The 22,438-nt window shown below is 38.8% G+C and overlaps 1 protein-coding gene across 5 annotated transcripts in view; it reads left to right on the top strand.

The window, feature by feature from the left end:
• BRDT (bromodomain testis associated) overlaps positions 1-22,438 on the top strand; it is a 63,413-nt gene that overhangs the window by 7,021 nt on the left and 33,954 nt on the right. For 3 of the 5 annotated variants that reach the window (XM_026456499.1, XM_026456501.1, XM_026456500.1), the window contains 11 exons: positions 3,809-4,037; positions 5,719-5,856; positions 8,950-9,064; positions 15,288-15,460; positions 16,067-16,417; positions 17,201-17,329; positions 18,196-18,384; positions 19,249-19,421; positions 19,495-19,784; positions 19,874-19,987; positions 20,219-20,350. In XM_026456499.1, coding sequence (XP_026312284.1) covers positions 3,846-4,037; positions 5,719-5,856; positions 8,950-9,064; positions 15,288-15,460; positions 16,067-16,417; positions 17,201-17,329; positions 18,196-18,384; positions 19,249-19,421; positions 19,495-19,784; positions 19,874-19,987; positions 20,219-20,350 — 1,996 coding nt within the window. In that variant the 5' untranslated portion in view covers positions 3,809-3,845. The remainder of the gene's footprint in view (positions 1-3,808; positions 4,038-5,718; positions 5,857-8,949; positions 9,065-15,287; positions 15,461-16,066; positions 16,418-17,200; positions 17,330-18,195; positions 18,385-19,248; positions 19,422-19,494; positions 19,785-19,873; positions 19,988-20,218; positions 20,351-22,438) is intronic. The other 2 variants (XM_026456503.1, XM_026456502.1) reach the window with 1 other exon arrangement.

Below are 22,438 nucleotides of genomic sequence, written 5' to 3'. Positions count from 1 at the left end.
TTGGCCGGGCGCGGTGGCTCATGCCTCTAATCCCAGTGCTTTGGGAGGCTGAGGCAGGCGGATCACGAGGTCAGGAAATCAAGACCAGCCTGGCGAACACAGTGAAACCCCATCTCTACTAAAAATACAAAAACTTAGCTGGGCGTGGTGGCAGGTGCCTGTAGTCCCAGCTACACTGGAGGTTTAGGCAGGAGAATGGCTTGAATCTGGGAGGCGGAGCTTGGAGTGAGCCAAGATCCTGCCACTGCATTCGCAACAAAGCAAGACTCTGTCTCAAAAAAAAAAAAAAGATTTTATGTTTTAAAGGATTTTAGGTTCACAGCAAAACTAAGCAGAAAATAGTGTTCCCGTCTACCCCGTTTCAAGTACAGCACCAGAGTGGTACGTTTGTTACAATCAACCTACATTGACATGTCATCACCCAACATTAATAGTTTACATAGTTTCTGTTTTGGTGTATATTCTATGAGTTTTGACAAATGAATCTACCATTATGATATCATACAACATAATCTCACTGCCCTGAACATCCCCTGTGCTCTGCCTATTCCTTCCTCTCCAAACCCCTAGCAACTGCTGATCTTTTTACTATCTCTATAGTTTTGTCTTTTTTTTTTTTTTTTGAGATAGAGTCTCACTCTGTCGCCTAGGCTGGAGTTTAGTGGGGCCATCTTGGCTCGCAACCTTCACCTCCCAGATTCAAGCAATTCTTGTGCCTCAGCCTCTGAGTAGCTGGGATTACTGGCATGCACCACATCGCCTGGCTAATTTTTGTATTTTTATTAGAGATAGGGCTGTCTCACCATGTTGGCCAGGCTGGTCTCGAGCTCCTGACCTCAGATGATCCACCTGCCTCGGCCTTCCAAAGTAGTGGGATTACAGGCATGAGCCACCACGCCTGGCCAAGTTTTGCCTTTTTTTGAGAATGACATTCAAGTTTTCACGATGTCTTTTCGTGACTTGATAGCTCATGTCTTTTTGTTGTCGTTGTTTTAAGGAGTCTCTCTCTGTCACCTAGGCTGGAATCCAGTGGTGGGATCTCAGCTCACTGAAACCTTTGTCTACTTGGTTCAAGTGATCCTCATGCCTCGGCCTCCTGAGTAGCTGGGATTACGGGTGTTCACCACCATTTCCAGCTAGCTTTTGTATTTTTAGTAGAGATGGGTTTTCACCATGTTGCCAAGGCTGGTCTTCAACTCCTGACCTTGGGTGATCTGCCCACCTTTGCCTCCCTAAATGTTGGGGTTACAGTTGTGAGCCACCACGCCCAGCCGATAGCTCATTTCTTTTCAGTACTGAATAATATTTCACTGCATGAATGTAGTAGAGTGTATTTACCCTTTCACCTACTTAAGGACATCTTAGTTATTTTCAAGTTTTGGCAATTATGAATAAAGCTGTTATAAACATCCTTGTGTAAGTTTTTTGTGTGGCAAGGTATTTTTTTAAAAAATCAAGGCTGGGAAATGTCTGTAGCCAAAGATACCAGCAGAAAGTAATTCCAAATAAAAAATTAAATGTAGAAAATGAGTCAGGGAACCGTGGGCTTATCTGTAATTCCAGCATTTTGGGAGGCCAAGGGAGGGCAAATTGCTTGAGCTCAGTAGTTCGAGACCAGCCTAGGCAACATAGAAGAACCCCATCTCTACAAAAAAATACAAAAAAAAAAAAAAAAAAATGAGCTGGATATGGTGGCATGTACCTATAGTCCCAGAGAATCAGGAGGCTGAGGTAGCAGAGTCGTTTGAGCCCAGGAGTTTGAGGCTGCAGTGAGCCAAGACCGTACCATTGCACTCCAGCCTGGGTGACAGTCAGACCCTGACTCAAAAAGTAGAAAATGAAACCATGAGACTGCAGAAAGTATATTGTGTATGTGTATATATATATATGTGTGTGTGCGTATATATATTTATTGCTAGGTTGCTAGGTACAGGCGGGACAGAAGAATGAGGATTTGTTGGTTAATGTGCATAGAGTTTCTGTTTTGCCAGATGAAAAAGTTCTAGAGATTGGTTTCACAAAAAACATGAATATACTTAACTGTACACTTAAAAAGAGTTGATATAGTAAATTTTGGTATGTATTATGCCACAATTCAAAAATATCTACAAGTGAGTAATATGCAACAGGAGGTGAGAACTAATACTACTTTAATGCAGACAAATATATTATTGGCTGTTAACACTGGTGTCTAAAAGTGGAAAAATTATTTCATAACTACTTTTCATTTTGCTCATGTACTTGAGGTATTATGTGTACATTGGTAGTACCATTTTTATCCTTAGAGTAATGATGCTGTCTAGGAATATTAAATACTGTCTTTCTGAAACACCTATGAAATTTAAAATATTTTATTCTAGATGTAGCAATATGTGCTACCGAGTAACATTTTACTCTAATAAATTTGGTTTTAAAATAAATCACTTTGGGTCGGGTGCAGTGGCTCACGCCTGTAATCCCAGCACTTTGGGAGGCCGAGGAGGGCGGATCACCTGAGGTCAGGAGTTCCAGACCAGCCTGGCCAATGTAGTGAAACCCTGCCTCTATTAAAAATATAAAAGTTAGCTGGGCGTGGTGGCAGGCACCTATAATCACAGCTACTCAGGAAGCTGAGTCAGGAGAATCACTTGAAGCCAGGAGGCGGAGGTTGCAGTGAGTGGAGATTGTGCCACTGCACTCCAGCCTGGGCGGTAGAGTGAGAGTCCATCTCAAAAAAATAAGTAAAAATAGAAAAATAAAAATAAAATCACTCTGGCTGCGCATGGTGGCTCAAGGTTGTAATCTCAGCAGCTTGGGAGGCCAAGGTGTGTGGATCACCTGAGGTCAGGAGTTTGAGACCAGAAAATACAAAAATAGAAATTTTACAAATTTGTATTTTTCTCCAAATTTTTCTCCAAAAAATACAAAAATTAACTGGGCATGGTGGCATGCATCTGCAGTCACAGCTACTTGGGAGGCTGAGGCTGGAGAATCGCTTGAACCTGGGAGGTGGAGATTGCAGTGAGCCAAGATCACGCCATTGCACTCCAGCCTGGGCAACAGAGTAAGACTCCATCTCAGAGAGAGAGAGAGACCATAAATAAATAAATCACTTTTTTCAAATTAACCAGAAAAATTTTTTGCTTTGCTTTTCTCTTTGTTGAATTAACAGTTGTAGAATACATACACACTGATCGTGTCTTTAACGTTTTGTTATTTCTTCCTACTAGGAATTTATAGACTTTTCCTGCTAAGACCTCAACTTGTGTTTTTTTGCAAGGCAGAAAGACTAAGATGTTGAAATAATTTAAAACATCCAAGACTAAGGCATATATAGTAAAACTTTTACTACTTATATAGAAAAAGTTTGTTTAAAAATGGATTCTTTTGCCATTTGGCTTTTTTTTTAATCCTGTCTTAATCATGATGTGCTTTAAAATACAGTGTCTGTTACTCTTTTTTGAGACAGAGTTTCACTCTTGTTGCCCAGGCTGTAGTGCAATGGCACAATCTTGGCTCACTGCAACCTCTGCCTCCTGGGTTTGAGCGATTCTCCTGCCTCAGCCTCCCAAGTAGCTTGGATTACAGGCGTGCGCCACCACGCCTGGCTAATTTTTGTATTTTTAGTAGAGACGGGGTTTCACTACATTGGCCAGGCTGGTCTCGAACTCCTGACCTCAGGTGATCCACCCGTCTTGACCTCCCAAAGTGTTGGGATTACAGGCCTGTGCCCCTGTGCCTGGCCTCTGTTACTGTTGAATAACGTTTTTCAGCTCCTGTGGAAACCATTCCTAAAGTGCTTCTGAAGTACTCAGTTTTTGTTTTTCAGGACATGTATTTGTAAGCAGGATTCGAAGCAGTTAAGAATGTCTCTGCCAAGTCGACAAACAGCTATTATTGTTAACCCTCCTCCACCAGAGTATATAAATACCAAGAAAAATGGGCGATTGACAAATCAACTTCAGTATCTACAAAAAGTTGTCCTAAAGGATTTATGGAAGCATAGTTTTTCATGGCCTTTTCAACATCCTGTGGATGCTGTGAAACTAAAGTTGCCTGTATGTATGTCTTGAACTATGTTTCAAAAAAAAAAAAAAAACTGTAAATATCTGTAAGACATAGCTGGTCTCTAATAAATCATATTTGTTGGGCACGTTGGCTCCTGCCTGTAATCCCAGCACTTTGGGAGGCTGAAGTGGGCAGATCACCTGAGGTTGGGAGTTCGAGACCAGCCTGACCAACATGGAGAAACCCCGTCTCTACTGAAAATGCAAAATTAGCCAGGTGTGGTGGCATGTGCCTGTAATCCCAGCTACCCAGGAGGCTGAGGCAGGAGAATCTCTCGAAGGTGGAGGTAGAGGTTGCAGTAAGCTGAGATTGCGCCATTGCCTGGGCAACAAAAGTAAAACTCCATCTCCAAAAATTAAAAATACAAAAATATTTAACAAATACCTGATTTATTTAGCATCACTAAAGTCTATCCCAATGACTAATTTTTTTCCAAAAAAACAAAGCTTATTTTTCTGAGCATTCGCATTCTTATTTTAATAAGTTGTGATGAATTGTAATACATGTTTTCTTATAGTATATGTCACTTCACCTTTTGGATGCAGAGTTATCCTGAATTTTACCTTTTCCATGGAGTTTCTCTTGATACTTCCTGGCAGGCTTGGTCACATCACATACAGAATTTGACTTTAGGTCTTACGTTAGGAATTTTTAGCCATTCAGTAATGCAATGGTTGAGTAGTTTACAATATAGTTAGTCAACTTGAAGCTGCGATTTTATTCTATGGAGTCAGACTCCATAAAAACAAGGTTCTTATTCCTCCTGCCCTTTTTATTTTCAAGGATAATTTTATTCTGAAATTCTTATCTTTGTTCATCTTTATTGGCTTTTTAAAAAAAAAAATCTAAAAATAATGTCATAGCAGTCAGCTTTGTTTCTCATTACTAAAGGTTCTAGTTTCTAGAATATGGCCTTTTTTTTTTTTTTTGAGACAGCGTCTCGCTCTGTCACCCAGACTAGAGTGCAGTGGCATGATCTCAGCTCACTGCAACCTCTGCCTCCTGGGTTCAAGTGATTCTTGGGCCTCACCCTCCCAAGTAGCTGGGAAGATAGGCATGCACCAGCACACCTGGCTAATTTTCTGGGTTTTTTTGTTTGTTTGTTTGTTGTTTTGTTTTGTTTTTTGAGACTGAGTCTCACTCTGTTCCCCAGGCTGGAGTGCAATGGCACAATCTTCGCTCACTGCAACTTCTGCCTCCCAGGTTTGAGTGATTCTCCTGCCTCAGCCTTCCGAGTAGCTGGGATTATAGGCACATGTCATCACACCAGGCTTATTTTTGTATTTTTAGTAGAGACGGGACTTCCCCATGTTGGGCAGGCTGGTCTTGAACTCCTGACCTCAGGTGATCCACCCACCTCAGCCTCCCAAAGTGCCGTGATTAAAGGTGTGAGCTACCAAGCCTGGCCAATTTTCTGTATTTTTATTAGAGATGGGTTTCACCATGTTGGCCAGGCTGATCTTGAACTCCTGGCCTCAAGTGATCCTCCTGCCTCAGCCTCCCAAAGTGCTGGGACTACAGGCGTGAGCCACTGTGCCCAGCCAGAATATGGCTTTTTAAAGATAATCAGTTTCTCTCTCTAGTTACAGGTGTATAGTGTATTAAATTTCTTTGTATATCAATGGGTGTAGTGTATTCATTCTAACATTTAGAATTTGTTCAAAAACATAGGATTATTATACCATTATAAAAAACCCAATGGATTTAAATACAATTAAGAAGCGCTTGGAGAATAAATATTATGTGAAGGCTTCAGAATGTATAGAAGACTTCAATACAATGTTCTCAAATTGTTATTTATATAACAAGGTATGTAAGCTTTATGTTATACTTGCTAATTCTTTGCCATTACATATAGGAGAGAGATGTATAAAATCATGATCATTTCAGATTTCAAGTCTCTTCAGTTGAGATATTTTACATATATGTGTGTGCGTATATATATAATTTTTTTTTTTTGAGATGGAGTCTGGCTCTGTCACCCAGGCTGGAGTGCAGTGGTGTGATCTCGGCTCACTGCAACCTCCGCCCCCAGGTTCAAGTGATTCTCCTGCCTCAGCCTCCCGAGTAGTGGGGAATACAGGCACCCGCCACCCTGCCAGGCTAATTTTTTATATATTTTTTTTATTAGAGACGGGTTTCACCATGTTGGCCTGGCTGGTCTCGAACTCCTGACCTCAGGTGATCCACCCACCTTGGCCTCCCAAAGTTCTGGGATTATAGGTGTGAGCCACTGTGCCTGGCCAAGATCTTTTACATATTTTTAAGGACAATACTTTTTCACTGAATTTCATAATTTTCACATACCAATACTTGTTCAGTCTATTTGCTGTAATATTTTTGTGCCTGAATAGCTGTAGTGGCTTGTTATGTTTTTAAAAAATACCAATGAGAGCTGGTTTCTGTGAATAAAGTATTTCAGAATGTTTTCTGTTGCATTCTTGTCATTTTAGTTATGAGATAAAGGAAAAGTCTTAGTATATATTAATCTTCATTAAATTTCACAGTATGGACCCCTGGCCATAACCTAAAAAGCCAAACCAATTGCCTACTTCTAAACTTCACAACAAGTTGATTTAAAGATCAGATATGTTCTGGCTGGGCACAGTGGCTCACAACTGTAATCCCAGCACTTTGGGAGGCTGAGGTGGGAGGATCATGAGGTCAAGAGATCGAGAACATCTTGGCCAACATGGTGAAACCGCGCCTCTACTAAAAATACAAAAATTAGCTGGGCATGGTGGCGCGTGCCTGTAGTCCCAGCTACTCTGGAGGCTGAGGCAGGAGAATCGTTTCAGCCCGGGAGGCAGAGGTTGCAGTGAGCCGAGATGCCACCATTGCACTCCAGCCTGGTGACAGAGCGGGACTCCTCAAAAAAAAAAAATCCACCTTCCTGAGATGAGTCCTTTGACTCTCCCTTTTTGCCTTTCCCTGTCTCTTGTTTCTCCGTCTCAAAAAAAAAAAAAAAAAAAAAAGATCAGATATGCTCTTTGTTCTATCCCAGTAATACTACTTGGATTTGTGTTAATGAATTTGCCTATATGATGTATGTAGAGATTTTATTTTATTTATTTATTTATTTTTGGACAGGGTCTTGCTCTGTCGCCCAAGCTGGAGTGTAGTGTATGTGGAGATTTTAAACTTAATCTTCATATTGGCTCTCATCCATAAAATTGGATTTGTGTATTTGGTTTTTTTCCATATAGTATTCCCATTTCCTACAGTACTGTATCCTTTTCTAGCTGTTCTAGGGTATCTAAATATTTTAAAGCTTATATCTCATTTAAATATGAGAATTCTAAGTATTTGTCATTTCATTTATTCAAAATGACTAGTCAGTGACACTGAATTGTAATAGAAAGTTTGATTTGGCTCCTGAGAAAACTACCAATGCCAGCTTATCTGTATAAAAAAGATTTAAAACTATTAGTCAATGCAAATGATTTTTTTTTTCTGAGACAGGGACTCACTGTGTTACCTAGGATCGACTTGATCTCCTGGGCTCAAGTGATACTCCCACCTCAGCCTCCTAAGTAGCTGGGATTATAGACACACACTACTGCATCTAGCTCCAATGTGGATTTTTAAAAAATCAATACCACTGGCAACTTCATTTTAATTTAACTACAATTCCAAAGGGTCCTTTTAGATGTAATATTTTTAAATGAAGTTTAGTCATTTTCCTGAGCTACCTTAGAAATAAATGTTCTCTTTATTTAAGAGAATTGTTGCATTGTAAATTACTTACTTTTTTCTCAGTCATAAATTGAAGCAAGAGGAAGACTTGTAAGCAAATAGTTAAGATTGAAAAATTGAATTTTTTTTTTTTTTTTTTTTTTTTTTTTTGAGGCAAGAGTTTTTGCTCTTGTTGCCCAGGCTGGAGTGCAATGATGCAATCTCGGCTCACCACAACCTCCACCTCCCAGTTCAAGTGATTCTCCTGCCTCAGCCTCCCTAGTAGCTGGGATTACAGGCATGTGCAACCACACCCAGCTAATTTTTTTTTTTTTTTAAGACATAGTTTTGCTCTTGTTGCTCAGGCTGGAGCGCAATGGCACCATCTCAGCTCACCGCAACCTCCACCTCCCGGGTTCAAGCAATTCTCCTGCCTCAGCCTCCCAAGTAGCTAGGATTACAGGCATGCACCACCCCGCCCGGCTAATTTTGTATTCTTAGTAGAGACGGTGTTCTCCATGTTGGTCAGGCTGGTCTCGATCTCCTGACCTCAGGTGATCTACCCCCCTCAGCCTCCCAAACTGCTGGGATTATGGGCGTGAACCACCATGTCTGGTGAAATTCTCATTTTTTTTTTTTTTTTGAGACAGTCTCGCTTTGTCACCCAGGCTGGAGTGCAGTGGTGAGATCTCAGCTCACTACAAGCTCCACCTCCTGGGTTCACGCCATTCTCCTGCCTCAGCCTCCAAGTAGCTGGGACTACAGGCACGCACCACCACGCCCAGCTAATTTTTTGTATTTTTAGTAGAGACGGGGTTTCCCCGTGTTAGCCAGGATGGTCTCGATCTCCTGACCTCGTGATCCGCCCACCTTGGCCTCCCAAAGTGCTGGGATTACAGGCGCGAGCCACCGCGCCCAGCCGAAATTCTCATTTTTAATACCTCTTTGATTTAGTAGGATTGGTTGGATTGTAATTCTCTAGTGTTCAGAAAGCCCTTTGGGTACTTTTTAGAAGTTGAAGGAGTAGAATGCTAGAATTGTAAATGTGAGCTGCTTTCAACCATAGAGAATAAGAAAATAAAATGTGATCAACTTCACTATTTTCGATAAGAGATGAATACTATCTAGGAGTACTGTTACTGCCTTCAATAAAGTGGCCTGAAAATAAAACATTTGGTACAGTGACCATACTGTATATCCTTGTGGTATATTTAATATGTTTTGTAGCCTGGAGATGACATTGTTCTTATGGCACAAGCTCTCGAGAAGCTGTTTATGCAGAAATTATCTCAGATGCCACAAGAAGAGCAAGTTGTGGGTGGTAAGGAAAGAATCAAGAAAGGTAAGGCAGGGGGTAAACACTTCATGGTTCTCTCTCTCTGTTTTTTTCCCTCTCTGTCTCGTGTGTGTGTGTGTGTGTGTGTAAATCCCTCAAAGGAGACAGACATCCAGAAGTCCTACATCCTATTCTATTGATAAAAAATGTCCATTTGAAACAATCTGCCAAACCTTGATCACAAGGATGGGTATCATTCAAAAATAGTGAGGACTGCATTGATTTTGGCCTTGGAACCAGCTTTCCTATAGCATAATGCCATTCAGATAGTAGGGATTCAGAAAATCATAGCTGTTACTACTGTTTTCAGTGGATCTTGTATCTGTGCTGTACTGATAAGAATGCCCAGATTGCTAGTGCTCTCTGCATTAAAAAAAATTTCCATAGCTGAGAATTAAATGTTAGTATTGGGTTGGGAGATTGTCTTTTTTTCTTTCTTTTTTTTTTTTTTTTTTCCCCGAGACGGAGTCTCGCTCTGTTGCCCAGGCTAGAGTGCAGTGGCCGGATCTCAGCTCACTGCAAGCTCCGCCTCCCAGGTTTAGGCCATTCTCCTGCCTCAGCCTCCCGAGTAGCTGGGACTACAGGCGCCCGCCACCTCACCCAGCTAGATTTTTGTATTTTTTTTTAGTAGAGACGGGGTTTCACCGTATTAGCCAGGATGGTCTCGATCTCCTGACCTCGTGATCCACCCGTCTCGGCCTCCCAAAGTGCTGGGATTACAGGCTTGAGCTACCGCACCCGGCCTGTCTTTTTTTCTTAACTTTTTCTTCAGTCACAAAAATCTTTGGAGGAAATCATCTTTACAACTAATAATCATATTGTTTAAATATGGTGTTTCAAAAATCTTAAGTATTCAAATAGATTTATTGTAGAGGTTAACCAAGAATATAGTAAATGTTGGTTTATCTTTGGATCACTTAGGCAGTGTAATCTTTAAGTTCTTAGTCATTCCATGTTAGTTTCCTCACTTATAGTATCAGGAAAGTATTTATTTTTTATTTTTGAGACTGAGTCTTTGCTCTGTCACCCAGGCTGGAGTGCAGAGGCACAATCTAGGCTCACTGCAAGCTCCGCTTCACGGGTTCATGCCATTCTCCTGCCTCAGCCTCCTGAGTTGCTGGGACTACAGGCGCCCAGCACCACACCCAGCTAATTTTTTGTATTTTTTTTAGTAGAGACAGGGTTTCACCGTGTTAGCCAGGATGGTCTCGATCTCCTGATGTCATGATCTGCCCGCCTCGGCCTCCCACAGTGCTGGGATTACAGGCGTGAGCCACCACACCCGGCCCGAAAAATGTTTTTCTTTCATGATTGTAAATGTTTATAAAATATATAGTTAAGTACCTGAGATATAGGAGGCTTGTAATAGGTTCATGGCAGAGGTTGATTTTTTTTTTCAGGTTTTTATTGATAGTAATACATACTTTTTTATTGCTAATAGATCCTTAAGGTGGGTCATAACTTATAGTGCTTTAACCAAATCTATGAGATATTCACTGATTATTTAAGTCGTTATTCTTATTTTAGAAAAGGTTGATCTAATGTCTGACAATGTGAGACCTAGGCTTCTACAAGAAGATTTAAGTAAGCCCTTATGAGGTAGATAATACATAGATCAGCATGGTATTTAAATTGTAACACCAACGTGCTAATTGTTGCTGACTTAAATTATTACCCTTAGCAAGATAAAAATTGCTATTTTTTCCATTTAATGTTGTTAGAAGGTAAAAATTATTGATCTTCTCATTGATCTTTTATCTGAGGGAAACATGCTCTTAGCATCTGAAACAAATAGCTACAACTTAACTTTCAAGTGTTTCTTTAAGGTTTTTTTTTTTTTTTTTTTTTTTGAGACAGAGTTTCACTCTTGTTGCCCTGGCTGGAATGCAATCGCATGATCTCTGCTCACTGCAACCTCTGCCTCCCACATTCAAGTGATTCCCCTGCCTCAGCCTCTTGAGTAACTGGGATTACAGGCATGCGCCACCACCCCCAGCTAATTTTTGTACTTTTTAGTAGATATGGGGTTTCACCATGTTGGATAGGCTGGTCTCAAACTCCTGACCTCAGGTGATCCACCCACCTTGGCCTCCCAAAGTGCTATGATTACAGGCATGAGCCACTGTGCCAGGCCTACATTTAAGTTTTTTGTTAGAAATAAAACTTGAAAAAAATTACAAGGCAATGCATTATGGAAAAAAATTAAGACAGTGTATTATGACATGTGTCAGATGAAATTACATGTAATATATACTGTGTTTCAGAAGAATGAGAAGTTTTTTTTTTATTTCGAGACAGGTCTCATTCTGTCACCCTGGCTGGAGTGCAGTGGCACTCCATGATCACAGTTCACTGCAGCCTCGAGCTCCTGGGCTTAAACAGTCCTCCCACTTTAGCCTCCCAAGTAGCCGATATTAAAGACATGTGCCACCACACCCAGCTAATTTTTTTGTTTCTTATAGAGGTGGGGTCTCATTTTGTTGCTCAGGCTGATCTTGAACTCCTGGCTTCAAATGATCCTCATGCCTTGGCCTCCCAAAGTGCTAGGATTACAGGCATGAGCCACCATGCATGGCCAAGAGTGAGAAATTGATATTTGATGTGTCCTAGTACATTTTGTATTGCTATAAAGAAATACCTGGCTGTTCGTTGTGGCTCATGGCCGTAATGCCAGCACATTGGGAAGCCAAGATGGGAGGATTACATGAGCCCAGGAATTCAAGACCAGCCTGAACAAGATAGAAGGACCCTTTACAGAAAAATTTAAAACTTTGCCAGGTATGGTGGCATGCACCTGTAGTCCCAACTCATCAAGAGCCTGAGGTGGGAGGATTTCTTGAGCCCAGGAGTTTGAAGGTGCAGTGAGTCATGATCACACCACTGCGACAGAGCGAGACCCTGTCTCAAAAAAAAGAGAAAAAAGAAAAAAAAAGAAAAGAAATATGTGAGGCTGTGTAATTTACAAAGAAAAGAGGTTTATTTGGCTCATGGTTTTGCAGGCTGTATAAATATGGCACCAGCATCTGCTTAGCTTCTGGGCCTCAGGAAGCTTTCAATCATGGTCAAAGGCAAAGGGGGAGCTGTTGTATCACATGGCAAGGTGGGGGTAGGGAGGAGGTGCTCTTTTAAGCAACCAGATCTTGTGTGAACTCAGAGTGAGCACTCCCTCATTACATAGAGGATAGCACCAAGAGAATCATGAGTGATCCACCCTCATGACCCAAGCACCTCCCACACCAGGCCCCACCACCAACATTGGAGGTTACATTTCAATATGAGATTTGAAGAGGACAAAACATCCAAACCATATCATGCTGGAAAAGTTGGGAAAGGCTTTAGAGGTGCTATAAGTTATGTTTGACCTAAGTTTAAAAAACTTTTGACAGAGGCATTCCACTACCAGAGTCATGTCTTCCACTACCAGAGTTAGTCACACTGGTAGGGAAATTGTCATATGATGGTAGCTAGTTTAAAATAGTGTGGTTACGTACATTTTGATAATTTATGGCAAAGAAAACTCTATTAAATTGATAATATTGATTGAGCAAATACTTGTGTGCTGATTATGTACCACAACACTGTTCTGTGCTCTTGAGATATTATCACTGAATAAAACAAAAACTTTGCCATCTTGGAATTTATATTCTAGTAGGAAGTGAGAGACAAACATGACAGATTCAGTGGAGGCCTCGTTGAGAAGTGAAGATTTGAAAGAAGAACATTCCAGGCAGAGGAATCAGCTAGAGTAGAGGCCTATAACAGATCCTCCATCACTTTGGGCCATGCCTTCATTTGTGAATGGATCTTGCCATCTCAACCATTTTATTCCTTTGGTTATCTCCATTTTTTCTTGCATCATTAATCTCTCCTCCTCTATGGGGTTAGTCTCATTACCCTATAAACTGGCTCTAGTATCTCATCTTTAAAATACTCCTTTGTCCATATTCTTCCTTTTTTCGTTTCTTTCTTTCTTTCTTCCTGTATACTCATGTACTCCCCTTAGCACAAGTTCTAGCTTTATTTCACCACCAAAGACGTTTTGTCAGTCAGGGTCACTTGTAGTCTTCATTCTGCAAAATTTAAGTAGTGTTTTTTTCTGTTCTCATTTTATTTGACTTCTGTCAGTATTTGCCTTAGGAGACTACTATGTGTTTCTTAAAATGCTTTTATTTCTTTGTACACTCACTAATCATGTGGTCTTACTTCCCATTCTATAGTTCTCTTGACCTAGCTGTCTTCATCTTACCTTTATAGTGACATCTTAGTTATCAGCTTTAGAGAGGGAGGCCTTCCTTGGCTACCCTCTCCATAATAGTTCTCTGCCTTAGTTTAGTTAGTAACGTGTATATTTCCTTCCTAACACTTAGCATCACTTGTACTCAATATGATTACTTATTTTTTGTCTGTTTCTTACACTAGACAGTAAGCTCCAAGAGCAGATACTATGTCTGTCTTGTTCATTTTTGAGCCCAGGAGGTTGAAGGTGCAGTGAGTCATGATCACACCACTGCAACAGAGTGACAGAGCGAGACCCTGTCTCAAAAAAAAAAAAAAAAAGAAATATGTGAGAATTTGTGCCCTAACACCTAAAATGGTGCCCAACACACAATAGGCATGCAGTAAATATTTACTGTGTTTCTTTCATGTACCAAGTACTGCATTAGGTACAAGAGATTTAGGGGTGACCAAAACAAAGTCCCCTTACCCTCACAGAGCTTTTTATTGTGAGAGATAGAGACAAAATTAAGTAATTGTAACTATTCCTCACTATGCAGATCTAATTAACTCCCAAGTTCAAAGAATAACAACAGTTGGAATGTCAAAGGATGTGAGATTATCTGAATGTATTTGATTCCTAAGTTTTAAAGAGTAGTGACAACTCAGATATTGAGGAATATCAGCCCTGTCTTAAAATACATTCAAATTTACTTAGTTCCTGAGTTTGTTTTGCAAAAATTGAAGGGCCAGAAATAGCTATATGTTGTATATCAAATGTAATAATGGCATGGAAAAAATAAAGCAGAATAAGAGCTATACAGTTGATGAGTGGGGATAGGGTAGAGTGAAAATGTTATTTTATATAAGGTGGTTGAGAAGGTGACATTTGAGTAAATGCCTGAAGGAAATGTTGGAATGAGGCATAAGGGTATCTTATTTTAGGCAAAACAAATAGTCTTCTTCTGCTTACCAAATTTGAGCAAGGCCAATAGGCTAGAGTGAGGTAAGGGCAGAGGGAAGTAATAAGAAGTGAGGTTGGAAGGAGGGAAGAAGTACAGAGAAGAGGACAAGCAGGTCGTATATATGCTGTGAGCACTTTGGTTTTTACTTAGTGAGATTACAAATCGTCACTAATTTGAGTTTTAAAAGATCACTTTGGCAGCTGTTTTGAGGATAGACTATAGCGTACCAAAGCAGAAGGAAGACCTGCCTGGATGTTATTGCAGTAATTGAGTTGTGCACTGATGATGCCTTGGGCCGGAGTGAATGCCACTTGTGAGAAGTGTTTGGAGTCTAGATAGGAAGATAATGCTAACAGGGTTTGCTGCTGGGTTGGATATGGAGTTTGAGAGACAGTGGAGTCAAAGATGACTTCAGGGTTTTTGTTGTGAACAATTAGAAGAATGGAGTTGCCTTGATGGAAGGTTGAACTTTTGAAATAACAGATTTCAGAGTGATAGGATCCAAATGTCTTAAAGTCATAAACATTCTGTGAAAACAGATAGGGCAGAAGAACATGACAATTGTTCCTTTGGCAGAATTTTCTGAAGAATGTATTGATAAGAGAATCATATTCACATCTTTTGTTCTATGATGGACTATGTGTAACAATTATGAAGTCCTTGGATATTTATGCAGAGCATTCTGAAGACCTCACATAGTACTGTGTGGTTGGTCTCCAGAGTATGTGAAATTTTTGCTTATGTTCATAGCTACCTGAAGCTAACCACACGGCTCTATTATTAGTCGTGGTTTAAGCCAGGCACCCTTTTGAATAAAGCTGGTAAACCTACCATTAATAACAAATGTTGAAGTCTCCATTATTATATCTTTATATCTAAATTGGTCTAACCTGTCTAATCCTGTGTGTGTAGATTTCAAAATGAAATAAGTATCCTATGCTTTACGTTGCTAAAAAGCTGAACTAAATGAATTGAAATAGAAAATAAGACAAAGTGGTGTTTTATACTTTATTCATTCATATATTTGATGCTGGTTCATACTTTTCCAGGCACTCAACAGAATATAGCTGTTTTTTCTGCTAAAGAAAAATCATCACCCAACGCAACAGAAAAAGTATTTAAGCAGCAAGCAATTCCTTCTGTATTTCCTAAGACATCTGTTTCTCCCTTGAACATGGCACAAGGAGCTTCAGTCAACTCCAGTTCACAAACTGCGGCCCAGGTAAGTTTATTATAGTTTTATAATCATTGCTTTTTAATTTTGGATTTTTTTTTCAGTTAATAAGAAAATTAGTCTTCAACATCTAGCAATTTTTCTTTTTTAATTCATTTAGCATCTAGCAATCTGAAATCATACTGTTTCCACCTCTCTGTGCATTTTATGAATAGAGACCTAAGAGGCTAGCCAAATTTTACATATTTCTTAGGTAGAATTTGTACTGTTTGGGTGTCTTGATAGTATTAATATCAGAAGCTGTTCGCCTACATAGTTTTCTTTTAAAAGTCATATATTCTTGCTGATTTTCAGGTATTCAGAAACTTTGGTGTAACTATGACTTTGATTTTTTACTTTTCATTCATCTTAAGGTTTGCACAAGACATTCTTTGGTATGTGGGAAGTTAATATTAGAACTATTTAGTTTGCCTACAAAAGGAAATTAACCTTTAGCAATATTTAATACATGGATTGACAACAATATTTGTAAATTATCTATATAAAGACTTGGTGCCAATAATCTTTCCCTTTTTGTCTTTTAATTGATAAGGAACTATTGCTCTGAATATCACTTTAAATATATTTTTTTGTTGTTGAATTGTTCTGTTTTAGGTTACAAAGGGTGTGAAGAGGAAAGCAGATACAACAGCTCCTGCAACTTCAGTAGTTAAAGCAAGTAGTGAATTTTCTCCAACATTCACAGAAAAATCAGTGACATTGCCACCAATAAAAGAAAATATGCCAAAGAATGTTTTGCCAGATTCTCAGCAACAATATAATGTTGTGAAGAGTGTTAAAGTAACTGAACAATTAAGGCACTGTAGTGAGATTCTTAAAGAAATGCTTGCAAAGAAACATTTTTCATATGCATGGCCCTTTTATAATCCTGTTGATGTTAATGCTTTGGGACTCCATAACTACTATGACATTGTCAAAAATCCAATGGATCTTGGAACTATTAAGGTAAATGTTGCCTTAATAGGAAGAACTTCTTTTTCTTGATTATACAAGTAATTCATCATTGCAAAGAAATCTTAAAATCTAGAAAAAGATGAAGGAAATTAAGATCATCAGAGTCATATTATCTGGAGTGAGTCACTGGAAATTTTAAAAATATATCTTTTTGTTTTCTTCCACTTGAACATGTCCATGGTTCTAGACCACCACGCACAGTGGCTCATGCCTGTAATCCTAGCACTTTGGGAGCCCAAGGTGGGCAGATCACCTGAGGCCAGGAGTTCGAGACCAGCCTGGCCATGGCAAAACCTCGTCTCTAATAAAAATACAAAAAAAAAAAAAAAAAAAGCTGGGAATGGTGGTGCCTGCCTGTGGTCCCAGCTACTCCACAGGCTGAGTCACGAGAATCACTTGAACCCAGGAGGAGGAAGGGTTGCAGTGAGCCGAGATCATGCACTGCACTCCAGGCTGGGTGACAGAGGGAAATTCTGTCTCAAAAAAAAAGATTATATGAAAACCCTCTGCTTTTGTGATTTTGTTCCAGTTCTCTTTACTTGGAATGTCCTCCTTCCTTATCTCTACTTATCAAAATTCGCTGGATTTTTTTTCAAAGTCTAAAAAAGATGAAACAAATGTTGCAAAATTTTAACATTTGTCAAATCTGGATGATGGGCAACTGTTTTCTGTATATATAAATTATTTTGTAATATGAACATTTAATATCGGTGCTCAAATAATTATTGAATTGAACTATTTGTTTGTGAATCCTGTAGTTTTTCTTTAATTTAGGAGAAAATGGATAACCAAGAATATAAGGATGCATACAAATTTGCGGCAGATGTTAGATTAATGTTCATGAATTGCTACAAGTACAATCCTCCAGATCACGAAGTTGTGACAATGGCAAGAATGCTTCAGGTGAGCCATTACTTGTGCTCTGAAGTGTTTTTCCTCTGAACATAGTTTAAACATCTTTTAGAACCATAACTTAAGAGATAAAGAGTAGTAACACCCACATCTCTTAAGTATTAAATGGCAAAAACCACAATTGCTTTTGCACCAACAAAATCGTTTATGAAATGTACTTTTACAACTGAGAGGGCTGTGTGTTTTTTTGTTTGTTTGTTTGAGTTCTTGCATCCTTTAGTAGTGAATATTTTAATGAAGCTGCCCTGCATACAAAGGAAACTGGGGAAATATTAGTGAAGAGGGGATGTAGATATATATATGGTTGACTAGAGCCCATGTCCCACTGAGGGGACAGTCTAAATGGCTGAACCATTTGGAGGTAATAGAATGATCTACCAACTACAGGGCCCTTGAAAGAGTCTTTTTTTTTTTGTTTTGAGATGGAGTTTCATTCTCGTTGCCCAGGCTGGAGTGTAGTGGCACAATCTTGGTTCACTGCAACCTCCGCCTCCCAGGTTCAAGTGGTTCTCCTGCCTCAGCCTCCCAAGTAGCTGGGATTTACAGGCATGTGCCACCACACCCGACTAATTTTGTATTTTTAGTAGAGATGGGGTTTCTCCATGTTGGTCAGGCTGATCTTGATTTCCCCATCTGAGGTGATCCACCTGCCTCGGCCTCCCAAAGTGCTAGGATTACAGTCATGAGCCACGGTGCCTGGCCCGCATACATCTTAATATGTTTCTTCTGATATATCTTAAAGGCAAAAAGAATTCTGGTCAAAATATGACACTGAAATGTACCTTTTATTAAAAGCTATAATTGCTAGATTAAATTAAAAATGCAGAAAACCATAACAAACTAATTTTTCATTATAGGATGTTTTTGAAAAGCATTTTTCAAAGATCCCAGTTGAACCTGTTGAGAGTATGCCTTTATGTTACATCAAAACAGATATCACAGAAACCACTGGTAGAGAGAACACTAATGAAGCCTCCTCTGAAGGGAACTCTTCTGGTGATTCTGAAGATGAACGAGTTCAGCGTCTTGCAAAGCTTCAGGAGCAGGTAGTTGATTGTATTGATACAAATTTTGATAGTCTATGAGCACTAATCTATCAGGAAATTTTTTCTGCAGATTTAAAGCTGTTATAGTTAGATCATTTCATAACTGTGGCTTTATTTACTTATTGACAAATTTGTAATGTTCAATAGTCTTTCCTAATCAAATATTTATTATAAAAATCTGTTATTTAAAAACAATTATGTTATCCCTAATCATGAGTGGTTGATTCTCATTGAAATGATTTATGAAATAATCAGAGATATTTTATGGATGAGGTCTTATTAACTACTTTTATGATAACATGTTAAACTGTTCTGGAGCTCAAGTATGAAAAATCAGTGATTAAAAACCAGCTGGACACCATGGCTCATGCCTGTAACCCCAATACTTTGGGAGGCCAAGGTGGGAGGATTGCTTGAACCCAGGAGTTCAAGCTTGGGCAACATAGTGAGACCACGTCTCTACAAAAAAATCAAAAAAATGTGGCAGGTGGATCACTTGTGCCTAGGAGGTTGAGGTTGCAGTGAGCCAAGATCACAACACTGCACTCCCACCTGGGTGACAGAGCAAGACCCTGGCTCAAAAAAACAAAAAACTTAAGACCACCTGGAAATGTTATTTATTCTTGATCTGTTTGTAGATGAATATTTAAGTTTATGGGTTGAGCACACGATAGTTTTTGTAATTTAAAACATGCTCTTTAAAAATTCAGTGCATTTGTGAAATTAAATAAAAACTTGAAGGAAATGTAATAAGAAATGAATTTCACAAAAGACACTATTGACTTTGGAGTGACTTGATTTTTTTTCTAGCTTCTTTAATTATTTATAGACATGAATGTTTACAGATTTTTTTTATTTTATCAGCTTAAAGCTGTACATCAACAGCTCCAGGTTTTGTCCCAAGTACCTTTCCGTAAGCTAAATAAAAAGAAAGAGAAGTCTAAAAAGGAAAAGAAAAAAGAAAAGGTTAACAACAGCAATGAAAATTCAAGAAAACTGTGTGAGCAAATGAGACTAAAGGAAAAGTCCAAGAGAAAGTAAGTATCTTTTATTATGATAGCTTATTAACACAATAACGATAAGTTGGACTAAATTTAGTTTTTGTTACAGTCAGCCAAAGAAAAGGAAACAACAGTACATTGGTCAAAAATCTGAAGATGAAGATAATGCTAAACCTATGAACTATGATGAGAAAAGGCAGTTAAGTTTGAATATAAACAAACTCCCTGGAGATAAACTTGGGCGAGTAGTTCATATAATACAGTCAAGAGAGCCTTCTCTGAGCAATTCCAATCCTGATGAGATAGAGATAGACTTTGAAACACTGAAAGCATCAACACTAAGAGAATTAGAAAAATATGTTTTGGCATGTCTAAGAAAGAGACCATTAAAACCTCCTGGTATGTATTTCTGCATATTGATAGAAATCAGTTTTATATTTGGGTTGGTTTTTGGTTGTACTCACTTTCTTCCCTCTTAAATCACACAGCTAGGAAAGTAATGATGTCCAAAGAAGAACTTCACTCACAGAAAAAACAGGAATTGGAAAAGCGGTTACTGGATGTTAATAATCAGTTAAATTCTAGAAAACGTCAAACAAAATGTAGGTGGCAGTTTTTATATTTATTTATTTACTTATTTTTGTAGAGACAGGGTCTTATGATGTTACCCAGGCTGGTCTTGAACTCCTGGCCTCATGTGATTCTCCCACCTTGGCCTCTCAAAGTGCTGGGATTACAGGCATGAGCGACCATGCCCAGCCTAGGTGGCAGTTTTTAAATGTTCCTGCAACTGTTTAATTCTTCTGGCATTTTAATGTTTCTCTGTTTTATAGCTGAGAAAACGCAACCATCCAAAGCTGTTGGAAGTGTTTCCCGACTGAGTGAGAGCAGCAGCAGCAGCTCATCGGAGTCTGAAAGTAGCAGCAGTGACTTAAGCTCTTCAGACAGCAGTGGTTCCGAATCAGGTTAGCTGTCCCCTTGTACCTCTGCTGGTGGGAGCATTTTTTTTCCTGTAATATTGATTTATATTTTGAAGAAATATTTGTTACTTACCCAGAATCCATGGTTTGTATATCATGCTAATTATTTAATTGCATGTTGACAATCTTAGTATTTTCCCTAAAAGAGATACTGTGTAAGACGAAACTTCATATTACATGTATATGACGTGTAGGTTTGTAATGTTGAAAAAGTTTACTCAAGGAGGGATAGTCTCAATAAATAATTTCAAATCTTAATATCAAAATATATCAGATAATAAAATAATGATCTTGTTTTATAAAATGAAAGATTGAGAGCACCTTTCGCTTTACTCTGCATGATCTATCAAATCACTCTTATGTTGCAAGGGTTGCCATGTGGTGATACTATGTTCTGAATTGAAAAATCATTTTGAGTTAAGAAACCAGTCATCCCAGAAGCTATAAATCAGATTATTTTTCTACTTCTTTGGTTTCTTCACTGTAGAATATTTTCTTCCATCTATAGAAAAATGTACTTTAAATTCAGATTCTCAGCTATGCTCAAGTGACCTATTGTGTAGTTTAGCAGTTGTATCAAGCTTAGGCCACTTATGTTTTCTTTGTGCTTTTCTATTAATGATTACATAGTTGATAAGTAATCACTACCCGAAGAATACTGACTTGGCAGTGGTGTTCCATCTTTATTGACCAAAAGGCAGATTCAGAATATAGGACACTGTTGTCCCTAAATTTTGCTTTATTTTAAATGAGGTATTTCTTGTGAAATTCAGTTCTCTTTTTAAAGAAATAACTCACACAGAATATTGTGACATCAGGAATTCTTAGCATTATTAAAAGCATCCCTCTTTTTTCAGTGTGATAGCACGGTCTGCTGAATTGCAATACATTCTATTTAACTCTTAGTTCTGTTTAGTTTGCATTAAATGGTGCTGATTGCTGTGTTTTACTTTTACATTTCTAAAGTATATAGTGATAAACACTTTTGGAGAATAAATAATTTTTACTTTCTTTGGAATTTGTCATACTAGAAAATTTTAAAAAGTAGGGCTCTGATTATACAGTATTTCCTTATTTGACTTCTAAGCATAGAACAATACTGGAAAAACTTAAGTTGCATTTAGCATTTTCAGTTGTAATTAACATTTGTAACTTCATCTAATAAAGCATTTGTGGTCTAATAAGTTAGAGCACTTTGTCTTTTATTTGTAGGATAAAACGTTTACTGTACCTGTTAGTTTGAATTATCTAATTATAATAAATGCTTCAAGTGTTAGAGGAAAAGTACAATATAATACAGAGTTTTCAATAAAGTACCTTAATTTTAATATGAATTATCAGTTGCTGATACAATATTATTATATGTTGCTTGGAGGAAAGAATGTTTATCACTAACTTGTGTTCTTAAAATTGTGCAATATATATTCTGTGTTTTCCTAACATTCTGTCAGAATAACTCAGCTTCAGAATTCAAATCTTTTTATTTATTTATTTATTTATTTATTTTGAGACGGAGTCTGGCTCTGTCGCCCAGACTGGAGCGCAGTGGCCGGATCTCAGCTCACTGCAAGCTCCGCCTCCCGGGTTCACGCCATTCTCCTGCCTCAGCCTCCCGAGTAGCTGAGACTACAGGCATCTGCCACCATGCCTGGCTAATTTTTTGTATTTTCAGTAGAGACGGGGTTTCACCTTGTTAGCCAGGATGGTCTCTATCCCCTGACCTCGTGATCCGCCCGCCTCAGCCTCCCAAAGTGCTGGGATTACAGGCGTCAGCCCCCGTGCCTGGCAATTTTTTGTATTTTTAGTAGAGATGGTGTTTCATCGTGTAGACTAGGCTGGTCTCAAACTCCTGACCTCAGGTGATCTGCCCACCTCGGCCTCCCAAAGTGTTGGGATTACAGGCTTGAGCCATTGTACCTCGTCTTTAGTAATTTTTTCTTGATGTAGTTTTCATTTAGCATCTGTCTTCCTGGATTTTCTTATAGCAATTTGGCTATATGCAGTTTTTTAAAGCAAGTCATTCTTTTATAATGTTTGTGTCAGAGAGCTTTAATTACTTTCTCCAAAGTTTTT

Source organism: Piliocolobus tephrosceles, chromosome 1 (genome assembly GCF_002776525.5).
Source record: "Piliocolobus tephrosceles isolate RC106 chromosome 1, ASM277652v3, whole genome shotgun sequence".
In the NCBI taxonomy this organism is placed as follows: domain Eukaryota; kingdom Metazoa; phylum Chordata; class Mammalia; order Primates; family Cercopithecidae; genus Piliocolobus; species Piliocolobus tephrosceles.
This window is presented reverse-complemented; position numbering and strand designations above follow the sequence as displayed.